This window comes from Mus caroli, unplaced genomic scaffold (genome assembly GCF_978045245.1).
Source record: "Mus caroli unplaced genomic scaffold, Mus_caroli_1 scaffold_4, whole genome shotgun sequence".
Taxonomy (NCBI): domain Eukaryota; kingdom Metazoa; phylum Chordata; class Mammalia; order Rodentia; family Muridae; genus Mus; species Mus caroli.
The window spans coordinates 4,146,114-4,159,439 of record NW_028227259.1 but is presented as its reverse complement, the minus strand read 5'-3'; the positions used below and the strand labels follow the sequence as shown (position 1 = coordinate 4,159,439).

At 39.1% G+C, this 13,326-nt stretch overlaps 1 protein-coding gene across 1 annotated transcript in view; it reads left to right on the top strand.

Annotated features, from left to right (window-relative positions):
- Window positions 1-13,326, top strand: part of Znf804b (zinc finger protein 804B) — a 615,302-nt gene that overhangs the window by 457,995 nt on the left and 143,981 nt on the right. Inside the window, exon 2 of the mRNA XM_021163875.3 lies at window positions 12,229-12,372. Within this exon, the coding sequence (XP_021019534.1) occupies window positions 12,229-12,372 (144 nt within the window). The remainder of the gene's footprint in view (window positions 1-12,228; window positions 12,373-13,326) is intronic.

Sequence of the window (13,326 nt, the reverse complement as noted above, 5' to 3'; positions counted from 1 at the left end):
TGTAGATTGCTTTTGGCAAGATAGCCATTTTTACAATGTTGATCCTGCCAATCCATGAGCATGGGAGATCTTTCCATCTTCTGAGATCTTCTATAATTTCTTTCTTCAGAGACTTGAAGTTTTTATTATACAGATCTTTCACTTCCTTAGTTAGAGTCACGCCAAGATATTTTATATTATTTGTGACTATTGAGAAGGGTGTTGTTTCCCTAATTTCTTTCTCAGCCTGTTTATTCTTTGTGTAGAGAAAGGCCATTGATTTGTTTGAGTTAATTTTATATCCAGCTACTTCACCGAAGCTGTTTATCAGGCTTAGGAGTTCTCTGGTGGAATTTTTAGGGTCACTTATATATACTATCATATCATCTGCAAAAAGTGATATTTTGACTTCATCTTTTCCAATTTGTATCCCTTTGATCTCCTTTTGTTGTCGAATTGCTCTGGCTAGGACTTCAAGTACAATGTTGAATAGGTATGGAGAAAGTGGACAGCCTTGTCTAGTCCCTGATTTTAGAGGGATTGCTTCAAGCTTCTCACCATTTACTTTGATGTTGGCTACTGGTTTGCTGTAGATTGCTTTTATCATGTTTAGGTATGCGCCTTGAATTCCTGATCTTTCCAAGACTTTTATCATGAATGGGTGTTGGATCTTGTCAAATGCTTTTTCCGCATCTAAGGAGATGACCATGTGGTTTTTGTCTTTGAGTTTGTTTATATATTGGATTACGTTGATGGATTTCCGTATATTGAACCATCCCTGCATCCCTGGGATGAAACCTACTTGGTCAGGATGGATGATTGTTTTGATGTGTTCTTGGATTCGGTTAGCAAGAACTTTATTGAGGATTTTTGCATCAATATTCATAAGGGATATTGGTCTGAAGTTTTCTATCTTTGTTGGGTCTTTTTGTGGTTTAGGTATCAGAGTAATTGTGGCTTCATAGAATGAGTTGGGTAGAGTACCTTCTGTTTCTATTTTGTGGAATAGTTTGTGAAGAACTGGGATTAGATCTTCTTTGAAGGTCTGATAGAACTCTGCACTAAACCCATCTGGTCCTGGGCTTTTTTTAGTTGGGAGACTATTAATGACTGCTTCTATTTCTTTGGGGGATATAGGGCTGTTTAGATCATTAACCTGATCTTGATTCAACTTTGGTACCTGGTATCTGTCTAGGAACTTCTCCATTTCATCCAGGTTCTCCAGTTTTGTTGAGTATAGCCTTTGGTAGAAGGATCTGATGGTGTTTTGGATGTCTTCAGGATCTGTTGTTATGTCTCCTTTTTCATTTCTGATTTTGTTAATTAGGATGCTTTCCCTGTGCCCTCTAGTGAGTCTGGCTAAGGGTTTATCTATCTTGTTGATTTTCTCAAAGAACCAGCTCCTTGATTGGTTGATTCTTTGAATAGTTTTTCTTGTTTCCACTTGGTTGATTTCACCCCTGAGTTTAATTATTTCCTGCCGTCTACTCCTCTTGGGTGAATTTGCTTCCTTTTGTTCTAGTGCTTTTAGGTGTGTTGTCAAGCTGCTAATGTGTGCTCTCTCTAGTTTCCTTTTGGAGGCACTCAGAGCTATGAGTTTTCCTCTTAAAAATGCTTTCATTGCGTCCCATAAGTTTGGGTATGTTGTGGCTTCATTTTCATTGAACTCTAAAAAGTCCTTAATTTCTTTCTTTATTCCTTCCTTGACCAAGGTATCATTGAGAAGAGTGTTGTTCAGTTTCCACGTGAAGGTTGGCTTTCTATTATTTATTTTGTTATTGAAGATCAGCCTTAGTCCATGGTGATCTGATAGGATGCATGGGACAATTTCAATATTTTTATATCTGTGGAGGCCTGCTTTGTGACCAATTATGTGGTCAATTTTGGAGAAGGTACCATGAGGTGCTGAGAAGAAGGTATATCCTTTTGTTTTAGGATAGAATGTTCTGTAGATATCTGCCAGATCCATTTGATTCATAATTTCTCTTAGTTTCACTGTGTCCTTGTTTAGTTTCTGTTTCCATGATCTGTCCATTGGTGAAAGTGGTGTGTTGAAGTCTCCCACTATTATTGTATGAGGTGCAATGTGTGCTTTGAGATTTACTAAAGTTTCTTTAATGAATGTGGCTGCCTTTGTATTTGGAGCATAGATATTCAGGATTGATAGTTCCTCTTGGAGGATTTTACTTTGATGAGTATGAAGTGTCCCTCCCTGTCTTTTTTAATGACTTTGGGTTGGAAGTCAATCTTATCAGATATTAGAATGGCTACTCCAGCTTGTTTCTTCATGCCATTTGCTTGGAGAATTGTTTTCCAGCCTTTCATTCTGAGGTAGTGTCTATCCTTTTCTCTGAGATGAGTTTCCTGTAAGCAGCAAAATGTTGGGTCTTGTTTGTGTAACCAGTTTGTTAGTCTATGTCTTTTTATCGGGGAGTTGAGTCCATTGATATTAAGAGATATTAAGGAAAAGACATTGGTGTTTCCTGTTATTTTTGATGTTAAAGTTGGCATTTTGTTCTTGTGGCTGTCTTCTTTTAGGTTTGTTGAGGGATTACCTTCTTGTTGTTTCTAGGGCGTGGTTCCTGTCCTTGTATTGGTTTTTTTCTGTTATTATCCTTTGAAGGGCTGGATTCGTGGAGAGATAATGTGTGAATTTGGTTTTGTCGTGGAATACTTTGGTTTCTCCATCTATGTTAATTGAGAGTTTGGCTGGGTATAGTAGCCTGGGCTGGAATTTGTGTTCTTTTAGTGTCTGTATAACATCTGTCCAGGATCTTCTGGCTTTCATAGTCTCTGGTGAAAAGTCTGGTGTAATTCTGATAGGCTTGCCTTTATATGTTACTTGGCCTTTTTCTCTTACTGCTTTTAGTATTCTATCTTTATTTAGAGCATTTGTTGCTCTGATTATTATGTGTCGGGAGGTATTTCTTTTCTGATCCAGTCTATTTGGAGTTCTGTAGGCTTCTTGTATGTTCATGGGCATCTCTTTCTTTAGATTTGGGAAGTTTTCTTCTATAATTTTGTTGAAGATGTTTGCTGGTCCTTTGAGTTGAAAATCTTCATTCTCATCCACTCCTATTATCCGTAGGTTTGGTCTTCTCATTATGTCCTGTATTTCTTGGATGTTTTGAGTTAGGATCTTTTTGCATTTTCCATTTTCCTTGATTGTTGTGCCGATGTTCTCTATGGAATCTTCTGCACCTGAGATTCTCTCTTCCATCTCTTGTATTCTGTTGCTGATGCTCGTATCTATTGTTCCAGATTTCTTTCCTAGGGTTTCTATCTCCAGTGTTGCCTCATTTTGGGTTTTCTTTATTGTGTCTACTTCCCTTTTTAGGTCTAGTATGGTTTTGTTCATTTCCATCATCTGTTTGGATGTGTTTTCCTGTTTTTCTGTAAGGACTTCTACCTGTTTGATTATGTTATCATGTTTTTCTTTAAGGATTTGTAACTCTTTAGCAGTGTTCTCCTGCAATTCTTTAAGGGATTTTTGTGCTTCCTCTTTATTGTCTTCTTCCTTTTTAGCAGTGTTCTCCTGCATTTCTTTAAGTGTGTTATTAACGTCCTTCTTGAAGTCCTCTATCATCATCAGGAGATATGCTTTTAAATCCGTGTCTAGCTTTTCCGGTGTGTTGGGGTGCCCTGGACTGGGTGAAGTGGGGGTGCTGGGTTCTGATGATGGTGAGTGGTCTTGGTTTCTGTTAGTAAGATTATTACGTTTACCTTTAGCCATCTGGTAATCTCTGGGGTTAGTTGTTATCGTTGTCACTATTTAAATATTGGAGCAGAAGCTGTGTTCCACTCACCAGCAGTCTCTAAATCCTGCGGCGGGGGTCGTGGGTAGCTGAAGGTACCCCGGTGCTGGTCCAGCCGGAAGAGGCCTGTGGTCCTACTCAGGCCGTTTTTCTGCTTCCCTAACTAATGCAGTCTCTGGTCCCGCGTGCAATTGGATTGGAGCAGAAGCTGTGTTCCACTCTCCAGAAGTCTTAAGATCCTGTGGTGGGTGTTGTGGGTAGCTGGTGAGTGTCAGCTGACCCTGCGCCCCAGCTGCCCCGGTGCTTTTCTGACCGGAAGAGGGTTGTGGCCCTATGTAGGCCGGATTTCTCTCTCCCCAACCAGAGCAGTCTCAGGTCCCGCGTGATTGGACTGGAGCAGAAGCTGTGTTCCACTCACCAGCAGTCCCAAAATCCTGCGGCGGGGGTTGTGGGTAGCTGGCGGGTGTCAGGCAACCCTGTGCTCCCGCTACCCTGGCGCTGATCCGGCCGGGTGAGGCCTGTGGCCCTACTCAGGCCAGTTTCTGCTTCCCTAACTAATGCAGTCTCAGGTCCCGCGCAATTGGATTGGAGCAGAAGCTGTGCTCCACTCACCAGAAGTCTTAAGATCCTGTGGCTGGTGTTGTGGGCAGTTGGTGAGTGTCAGCAGACCCTGCGCCCCAGCTGCTCAGGTGCTTTTCTGACCGGAAGTAGAAAATAATCTTGACAATGCATTTCTAGAGTCCACCTCCAGATGTTTTTTTTTTGTCCTTAGGTTTAAACTCCACCATCTTTTAAATAAAGAAAGTAGTATGTTGGGAAGTTCTGATTCAGTACTAAAGCATATGAAACACTAAGATTTTGGTGCAAAGATAATTTTACTCTTTAATTAAGAGCCTCTGAATGGAGAAGCAGTGGACTGGGCAGAGGGCAGGCTGAAGTAATGAATGACTCAGTAGACAAAGCATTTACCTTGAAAGCATTAGGACCTGAAATTAGATTACCAGCATTAAGACAATTCATGGCAAGTACTACACCATGTGAGGCAGAGACCTAAGTGTCTCTGGAACTTTGTTGTGGGAATGGGAAAGAAACCATCACTGAAGTTAGAAACCCTGTCTAAAGGGAACAATTTGGAGAGAGATAGAGGACAACCAAAGTTCTCGAAGGGACTCTGTGTATGGCTGAGCATGAGCTGCACACACATGAACACCCATCACCACATACAGAATCTCTAGTGACTTAACATTATCATTCTCTTACAAATGGAGATTTCCTTTATGAATGTAAATTTCTCTTCTGGAACATAACTTTTGGGAGCTACTGTGCCTGAGGTTTCTCAAATGATGAGATAAAAATTATCTTCCTTTTCTTGAGTTTCATGTATTGGGCAAATTGTATCTTGGGTATTCTAAGTTTCTGGACTAATATCCAATTAACAGTGAGTGCATATCATGAGTTCTTTTGTGACTCAGTTACCTCACTCAGGATGATGCTCTCCAGATCCATCCATTTACCTAGGAATTTCATAAATTCATTGTTTTTAATAGCTGAGTAGTACTCCATTGTGTAAGTGTACCACATTTTCTGTATCCATTCCTCTGTTGAGGGACATCTAGGTTCTTTCCAGCTTCTGGCTATTATAAATAAGGCTGTTATGAACATAGTGGAGCATGTGTCTTTCTTACCAGTTGGAACATCTTCTGGATATATGCCCAGGAGAGGTATTGCTGGATCCTCTGGTAGTACTATGTCCAATTTTCTGAGGAACCGCCAGACTGATTTCCAGAGTGGTTGTACAAGCTTGCAATCCCACCAACAATGGAGGAGTGTTCCTCTTTCTCCACATCCTTGCCAGCATCTGCTGTCACCTGAATTTTTAATCTTAGCCATTCTGACTGGTGGGAGGTAGAATCTCAGGGTTGTTTTGATTTGTATTTCCCTGATGATTAAGGATGTTGAACATTTCTTTTGGTGCTTCTCAGCCATTCGGTATTCCTCAGTTGCTAATTCTTTGTTTAGACCAAAGTGTAGCTATTTCACCCCTTCTTAGAATTGGGAACAAAATACCCATGGAAGGAGTTACAGAGACAAAGTTTGGAGCTGAGACAAAAGGGTGGACCATCCAGAGACTGCCCCACCTAGGGATCCATCCCATAATCAGCCACCAAAAGCAGACACTATTGCATACGCCAGCAAGATTTTACTGAAAGGACCCTGATATAGCTGTCTCTTGTGAGGTTATGCCACTGCCTGGCAAATACAAAAGTGGGTGCCCATAGTCATCTATTGGATAGAACACAGGGCCCCCAATGGAGGAGCTAGAGAAAGTACCCAAGGAGCTGAAGGGGTGTGCAACTCTATAGGTGGAACAACAATACGAACTAACCAGTACCCACAGAGTTTGTGTCTCTAGCTGCATATGTAGCAGAAGATGGCCTAGTTTGCCATCATTGGGAAGAGAGGCCCCTTGCAAACTTTATAAGCCCCACTACAGGGGAATGCCAGGGCCAAGAAGCAGGAGTGGGTGGGTTGGGGAGCAGGGTGAGGGGAGGGTATAGGGAACTTTCAGGATAGCATTTGAATTGTAAATTAAAAAAATACCTAATAAAAAATTGGAAAAAGTTTAAAAAATAGTTATCTTCACTCTAAAGATGTATTTTGACATTGGGTGCTTGGGTCACGTTTTGTCATAGCCTGGAATGGTGCTTTCTGACCTCATTCTGCACTATACTAAGTACAAAAATTATTACATCTTACTTCACGTCAATCTCGCTAGCTACTTATTGTTATTCACCTTAATTTATTCTGAGAACACTGAACTCTTCAGCACTTGAACTATTTTAAGGCACAGGCTGACATTCAAGGTTCTCTTTTTCAAAGACTAAATTACTTTCTCTGTATGAATAAAATGAAATAAATAATAATCTTAAAACATGATTATTTTTAATTTAGTTTTTAACAAGCTACAAAAAGAAATGGAGGCAAAAAATATAAATCAGCAATATCTACTTTTTAGAAACAGGTGTACAGGATTTTGGGGAGACCAGTAGAATATGCTAAAGAACATTAAAATCCTTAAAGCAATCTCTTGCCTAATAATGAAATTTCTTATGTAGGTTTTTACTCAATATGAATTGTATCCTCAAATCATTTACGATGAAAAAAAAAACATAGTCAATGAATTTCCACTTTTTTTATTATATACTCTAGGTTTGTGCATATTCACAACCAGCTAATTGTGACTTTGGACTTATCTGGCTGCTGGATCATGACAAAGTCATTGGAGCAGCTGTGACCACAGGCATCAATCGCGCTTAAGTCAGACTGACCTGAGCCCAATTTCAGGCTCTGCAGCATGGTCTGTGTCAAAGTGTGTGTGCCCTTTTTCACATGCTTAATGGGAAAATCATAGGGCATATTTTTACAGCAAAGATTAAACTGATAAAAAGAATACAGTGTTTGCATGATGTTAGTTTACAAGAGGCACTTGATGGTTTTAGTGGGCAGTAAAAATTGTGATAATTGCAGCAATTTGATAGGAAATATCTACTCTTCTAATTAAAGGCAGTACTTTGAAAAAATACCTGGCAGTTTATAAACACATCTATTATATCCATGACTATTTAATTCTTGCTGTGAAAATATATATACTCTCCTCATACCCAAAATATTAATTATACAAAGTAATCAATTTTGCAGAATTATTACAAAATTACAACATAAAAATTAGCCTTATTGTTTTCTGCTCTTCAGCTACGGAGCCGTCCTCCAGTACAATCCACATGAAGTATCTGAGTAACTGTAACCCAATGGTTGATTTCTGTCTGACCATCAGCTTTACTCTTCAAGGTTCTCTAATTTGACACAAATCATATAAATGGTAAATGTCAGTAAGATAGTAAACCATGGGTTTGGTTTACCTGATCCTTCTTGTCTGAGACTGTATCCACCAGCTTTCTGATGACTAGTTTTCAATTCCCTTCCATCTGGTTAGCCCGTCTAATTTAACTTAGGCCTAAGCCAAGTTGCGAGGGTAAAGTCATTGGACCACAACTCTTTTACAAAATATCCTTAACGTCCTGTCTAGCTGTAGCCTAACATTTCTGATTACCAAATGTTCTTAAGGTACCTATCTTTTACTCTCTTTCATCCCTTCATTTTCTCTTTTTATTTTTTTATTTATTTACATTTAAAATATTGGCCCCCTTCCCAGTTTCCCCTTGCCAAGCCCCCAATCTCTTTCCCCCACATCCTGCCTCTCTGAAGGTGCTCCTCTACTCATCCACCCTCTCCCACCTCACCACTCTAGCATCTCCCTAAGATGGGGCATCAAGCCTACACAAGAACACGGTCCTCCCCTTCCTTTGATGCCAAACAAGGCCATCCTCTGCTACATATCCAGCTAGAGCCATGGGTCCCTCCATGTATATTCTTTGGTTAGTAGTTTATTCCCTGGAAGCTCTGGGTGGTGGTGTTCTTCCTATGGGATTGCAATCTCCTTCACTTCCTTCAGTCCTTCCCCTAATTTTTCCATTGGGGTCCTTGGGCTCAGTCCAAGAGTTAACTGTACATATCTGCATCTGTGTTAGTCAAATGCTGGCAGAACCTCTCAGGAGATAGCCATAACATGATCCTGTCAGCCAGTGCTTCTTAGTATCAGGGTTTGGTGTCTGCAGATGGGATCAGTCTCTAGGTGAGGTGGTCTCTGGAAGGCATTTTCTTCAGTCTCTGCTCCAGTTTTTGTCCCTGCATTTCCTTTAGACAGGAACAGTTCTATGCAAAATAATAATAATAATAATAATAATAAAAATTGTAATGTGTGGGTGTCCCCATCCCTCAACTTAGGGGTGGTCTCTACAGGTTCTACCTCCTCTTTGTTAGGTATTTCCACTAATGTCATTTCAGTTGGGTCCTGGGAGCCTTTCCCTTCTGGGACTTTCTAGTGGCTACTCCCAGTTCCCCATCCCCCACCGCTACATATTTCTATTCAATTTCCTGACCCACTGAACTTTTCTCTTTCCATACCTGTTCCTGACCCCCCTTTTTCCCTCCCATTCTTCTTTTCCAACCCCAAGATCTTTCCCTCCCTCTACCTCCCATGATTATTTTGTTCTCCCTTCTAAGGAGGGTTAAAGCATGAACACTTTGGCCTTCCTACTTTTTTGAAAATTTACTTTATTAGATATTTTCTTTATTTACATTTTGATTGTGATCCTCTTTCCTGGTTTCCCCTCCCAAAACCCCCTATTCCCTCCCCCCTCCACCTGTTCACCAATGCATCCACTCCCACTTCCTTGCCTTCACATTCCCCTTCACTAGGGAATAGAGCCTTCATAGGACCAAGGGCCTCTCTTCCCATGGCCATCTAGGTCATCCTCTGCTACATATGCAGCTAGAGCCATGAGTCCCACCATGTATTTTCTTTGGTTCGTGGTTTAGTCCCAGGGAGCTCTGAGGTTACTGGTTAGTTCATATTGTTGTTCCTCCTATGGGGCTGCAAACCCCTTCAGCTCCTTGGGTACTTTCTCTAGCTCCTTCATTGGGGATCCTGTGCTCCATCCAATGGAAGGCTGTGAGCATCCACTTCTCTATTTCTCAGGCACTGGCACAGCCTCTCAGAAAGCAGCTATTTCAGGCTCCTGTCAGCATCCCATATACAACCACCAAATCTAGACACTATTGTGGATGCCACCAAGAGCTTGCTGACAGGAGTCTTCCTTCTTGTTAATCTTCATGTGACCTCTGAGTATTCCCAGCTTTTTTCCTCATATCCACTTATCAATGAGTATATACGAAGTGTGTCCTTTTGTGTCTGGATTAACTAACTCAGGATGATATTCTCTAATTCCATACATTTCCCTAAGAATTTCATGAAATCATTTTTTAATAGCTGAGTAGTACTCCATTGTGTAAATGTACCACATTTTCTGTACCTATTCTTCTGTTAAAGGACATCTGGGTTCTTTCCAGCTTCTGGCTATTATAAATAAGGCTGCTAAGAACATAGTGGAGCATGTGTCCTTGTTATGTGTCAAAACATCTTTTGGGTGGAGCTGGGTCTTCTGGTAGAAATATTTCCTATTTTCTGAGCAACCACCATACAGTTTTCCAACGTGGTTTTACCAGCTTGCAATTTTACCAGCAGTGTAGGAGTGCTCCTTTTTCCTCATCCTCACCAACATCTGCTGTCACCAGAGTTTTTGATCTTAGCCATTCTGATTGCTGGGAGGTGGAATCTCAGGGTAGTTTGCCACCTACCAATTATTTCTATCTCTTGTTCCATCTTCCCTGTGGTTTTGTTTGTTTGTTTTGTTTTGTTTTGTTTTGTTTGGATGGAGAAAAATACAACAACTTTATTTTTCTCCCATGGTTTATATGTCCCAGCAAAATCTCTCAAGGTGTACAAAAATATCCATGTGGTTATAGTCTATTTTTGTTCAAGTGAAAAATTATAGTATAGATAGGTAGATAGATAGATAGATAGATAGATAGATAGATAGATAGATAGATAGATAGATAGAGCCTCAGTGCTTTTAAATGAAAAACTCTTTAGGTATTACAGACAGGTGACTAGGTCCCTGAGGATAGCTGATAAGTTTATATTTTTAACCTCTTGCATTGCAGGATACTTGCATATGAACCACAGTTGTGTGTATGTGTGAGTGGGGGGGAGGGAGGATGTGTGTGTGTGTGTTTAATGAAATTTGTAAGCAACCCCTATTTTTCCATTCTTGAAAAGGTAAAGAAGGTAAATGTTTATTCATTGTTTATTGCTATTTATACAAAGCAAAAAAAATATGATATATAATTTGGTTCTGCGATATTGTCATAGGAAAGGACCACCAATAAATGCTATATAGTTTTTCTTTTTTAAGTCACTGTTAAACTTCTATGTCTGAAGCCTAAGCCCATGTAACATGATAATTAAAGGAGTTTTAAAAATGGATTTAGAGGAAAATATAGAAAGTAATTAGAAAAGTCTTGCTGTTCTCTGTAAAATCTAGAATAATAAAAAACAAATATATTCCAGAGTCCAGTCATGAATAGTGTTCTCTTTCATTCTTTCATGAGAATGAAGCTTTTTTGAGTGATAGGCCAATGTGAAAGATATAAGATTATTGTGCTAACATAATAATACCTGTGATTATACCAATGTAATCCTTAGAAAGAAGAAGGGGGAAATATAATCCTAAGGACTGTGTGAGAATAATCATTGCCTTGATACTAACACTACTTAATCAAGACACTTTTCACTACTTCAAAGCCATCCTTCTGGGTCACTTATCACCAGTGGCCCCATCCTCAGGACAGTAAGCTTCTTTAGTCAAGTGGTGCTCTGTGGCCAAGCCAGAGTATTTTTATTTCTGGATATGTATATCTAGTAAGCTTTCTTTTTTTCTCCCCTTAACTTAGAGTGTAATCCAATTCTTCTAATCTCTGAGAAAAGGCATCCAGGCATTTGCTTTTACCTGTTTGATAAGGCTACTAATTACATTATGCTGCATGGTTATTAATTTTATCTCTTTGTATTTGGGTATGAATCATGTTTTTACATGTTTACTAACAACACCATAGATTCTTTAATTCAAATTTCTTTGTCACCTCCTTATCTGGTGTGTGACATGTCAACATTGTGATCATTTATTTATCGTTACTAGTGTATGAGTGAATTTGAGAGCACTTCAAGTTAATAAATGAAGCAGGAGGCATTAATATGTCTTGATTACCCATTGATTTAGGTAACACATACTGAATATGCCCCAGTTCTCAGCTACCTCATGTGTTGCTTAACAATGCAGGAACACACACAATTAAGAAAATAGTTTCTTTTGATTTTAGTGGAGCAGTAGACTTTTAAAACTATGGCATGTTTGGTAATAGTCATAGGAAGTTGTAAGGTGTAAAGCAGGAAGTATTACAACACAGTATAATGACAATAGAGAGAAACAGCAAATCACTGGTGATTACTAACAAGGGATCAAGGCATAGGTTGTTTTGGTCATGTTTATTTGCAGCTTACTTATTTGGTAAGTGTGTGTGATTCTGTGAGTATATATATCCAAAACTACTACAAATGAAATATCATAAAACCTATAAAAAAAATAATGGTTTGAAACACATGAACCAAGTATAATTGCTGGATCTAGCAGGTGCTGAGGGTTTATAAAATAATGTCTTGAAGTCTCAGATTATAGAGGCCTTGGCATCAGGCCTTGGCAATAGAAGGAACAGAGGCATCCCTACTAGAGTGTTCAGTGTGATTGATTGGTTGGGTGAATTGATGATTTCATGAGAAACAAAAAATGTAAGAAGTATACCAGGAAAAGAGAGATAATGCTACACACTCAAAGTTCCTTCCACAGAGACATGGATCGTAGATCTCAACCCTCAACATTTTATTTTAGTCACAGTAAAATTACACATTTCCTTGGTTAATATAAAATCTGCCTTCTCTCAGACAAAAATGTAACTGACATTTTTGCCCTTTTTAAAGGATTTTGCAGAAAAGGAGAAGTCTACAGCAAAATCTCTGGAAGATGCAAAAGCGAACTTTTACTGTGAATTGTGTGACAAGCAGTATAACAAACACCAGGAGTTTGACAATCACATTAATTCTTATGACCACGCTCATAAGCAGGTAAGCCAACATGAGAAAAGTCCTTTCACCTCTGAGATTTACGCCTGCAGAGCAGAGCTGCAATGGTTCGGCTTTGTTTATTATCATCTAAGACTCAGAAGTGAGATCATTCATGTTCCTTTTTTTTGTGGAAGGTTGTTTACTGTTCAAATGTTAGGGAAACTCATGTTTTTCTTAGGAGCACCATAAAGTTGGAGGTGGGTGTAGATCTTTCCTAAAAGTAGTGACATGTAGTTAATATATGTATGAATTCATGTAATTCACACACACAACACACACAAAAAAAAATCAGTAAAAGCAGTGTCACAACATTAAAAGTAACCAAAGTAGTTACTGGAATAACTAAAATCCCTGATAACTACACAGACAGAATGTACAAAAACTGAATTGATAAATTCCTCTAATGTTTGTTTTTACCCCTGCAAATATTCCAAGGTATATTTGAAAATACTGGCTCTGAGAACTCAATACAATAAAATTATTACCCAATAAAGGAGACATTTCAAACAAACATTTTTAAAAGTCAAACATATAAGTCAATAGATAAAGACAAGTGTACACTTTTCAGTTCAATTTCTTTAAAGGTCACATATATTGTTCTCTACATGTCTATTGTTCATATCGCATCAGATTTTTCCCTTGCTGGCTGAGATATTGAGGTGTTGGTGACTTAGGAAATCTGACTGTCATATTCCTGTGACCAAAGAAATAAAACTCCTGTGGCCAAATGATTATTACTAACAGTTACGGTGTCAAATGGAGCTGAAATGTTGTAATCTCTGGGTAAAGTTTGGATATTCTATCTGAAACATTTATTCAAATCAAATGAGATTAAATGTTTTCTATCATTTATGGGATGAATACTACTTATGTGGATTTGGAAAATACAGCACTTGTCATGAAATAATTTCTGTCCTAATATGCCAGATACGTGTATCTGTGTGTACTTAGCTG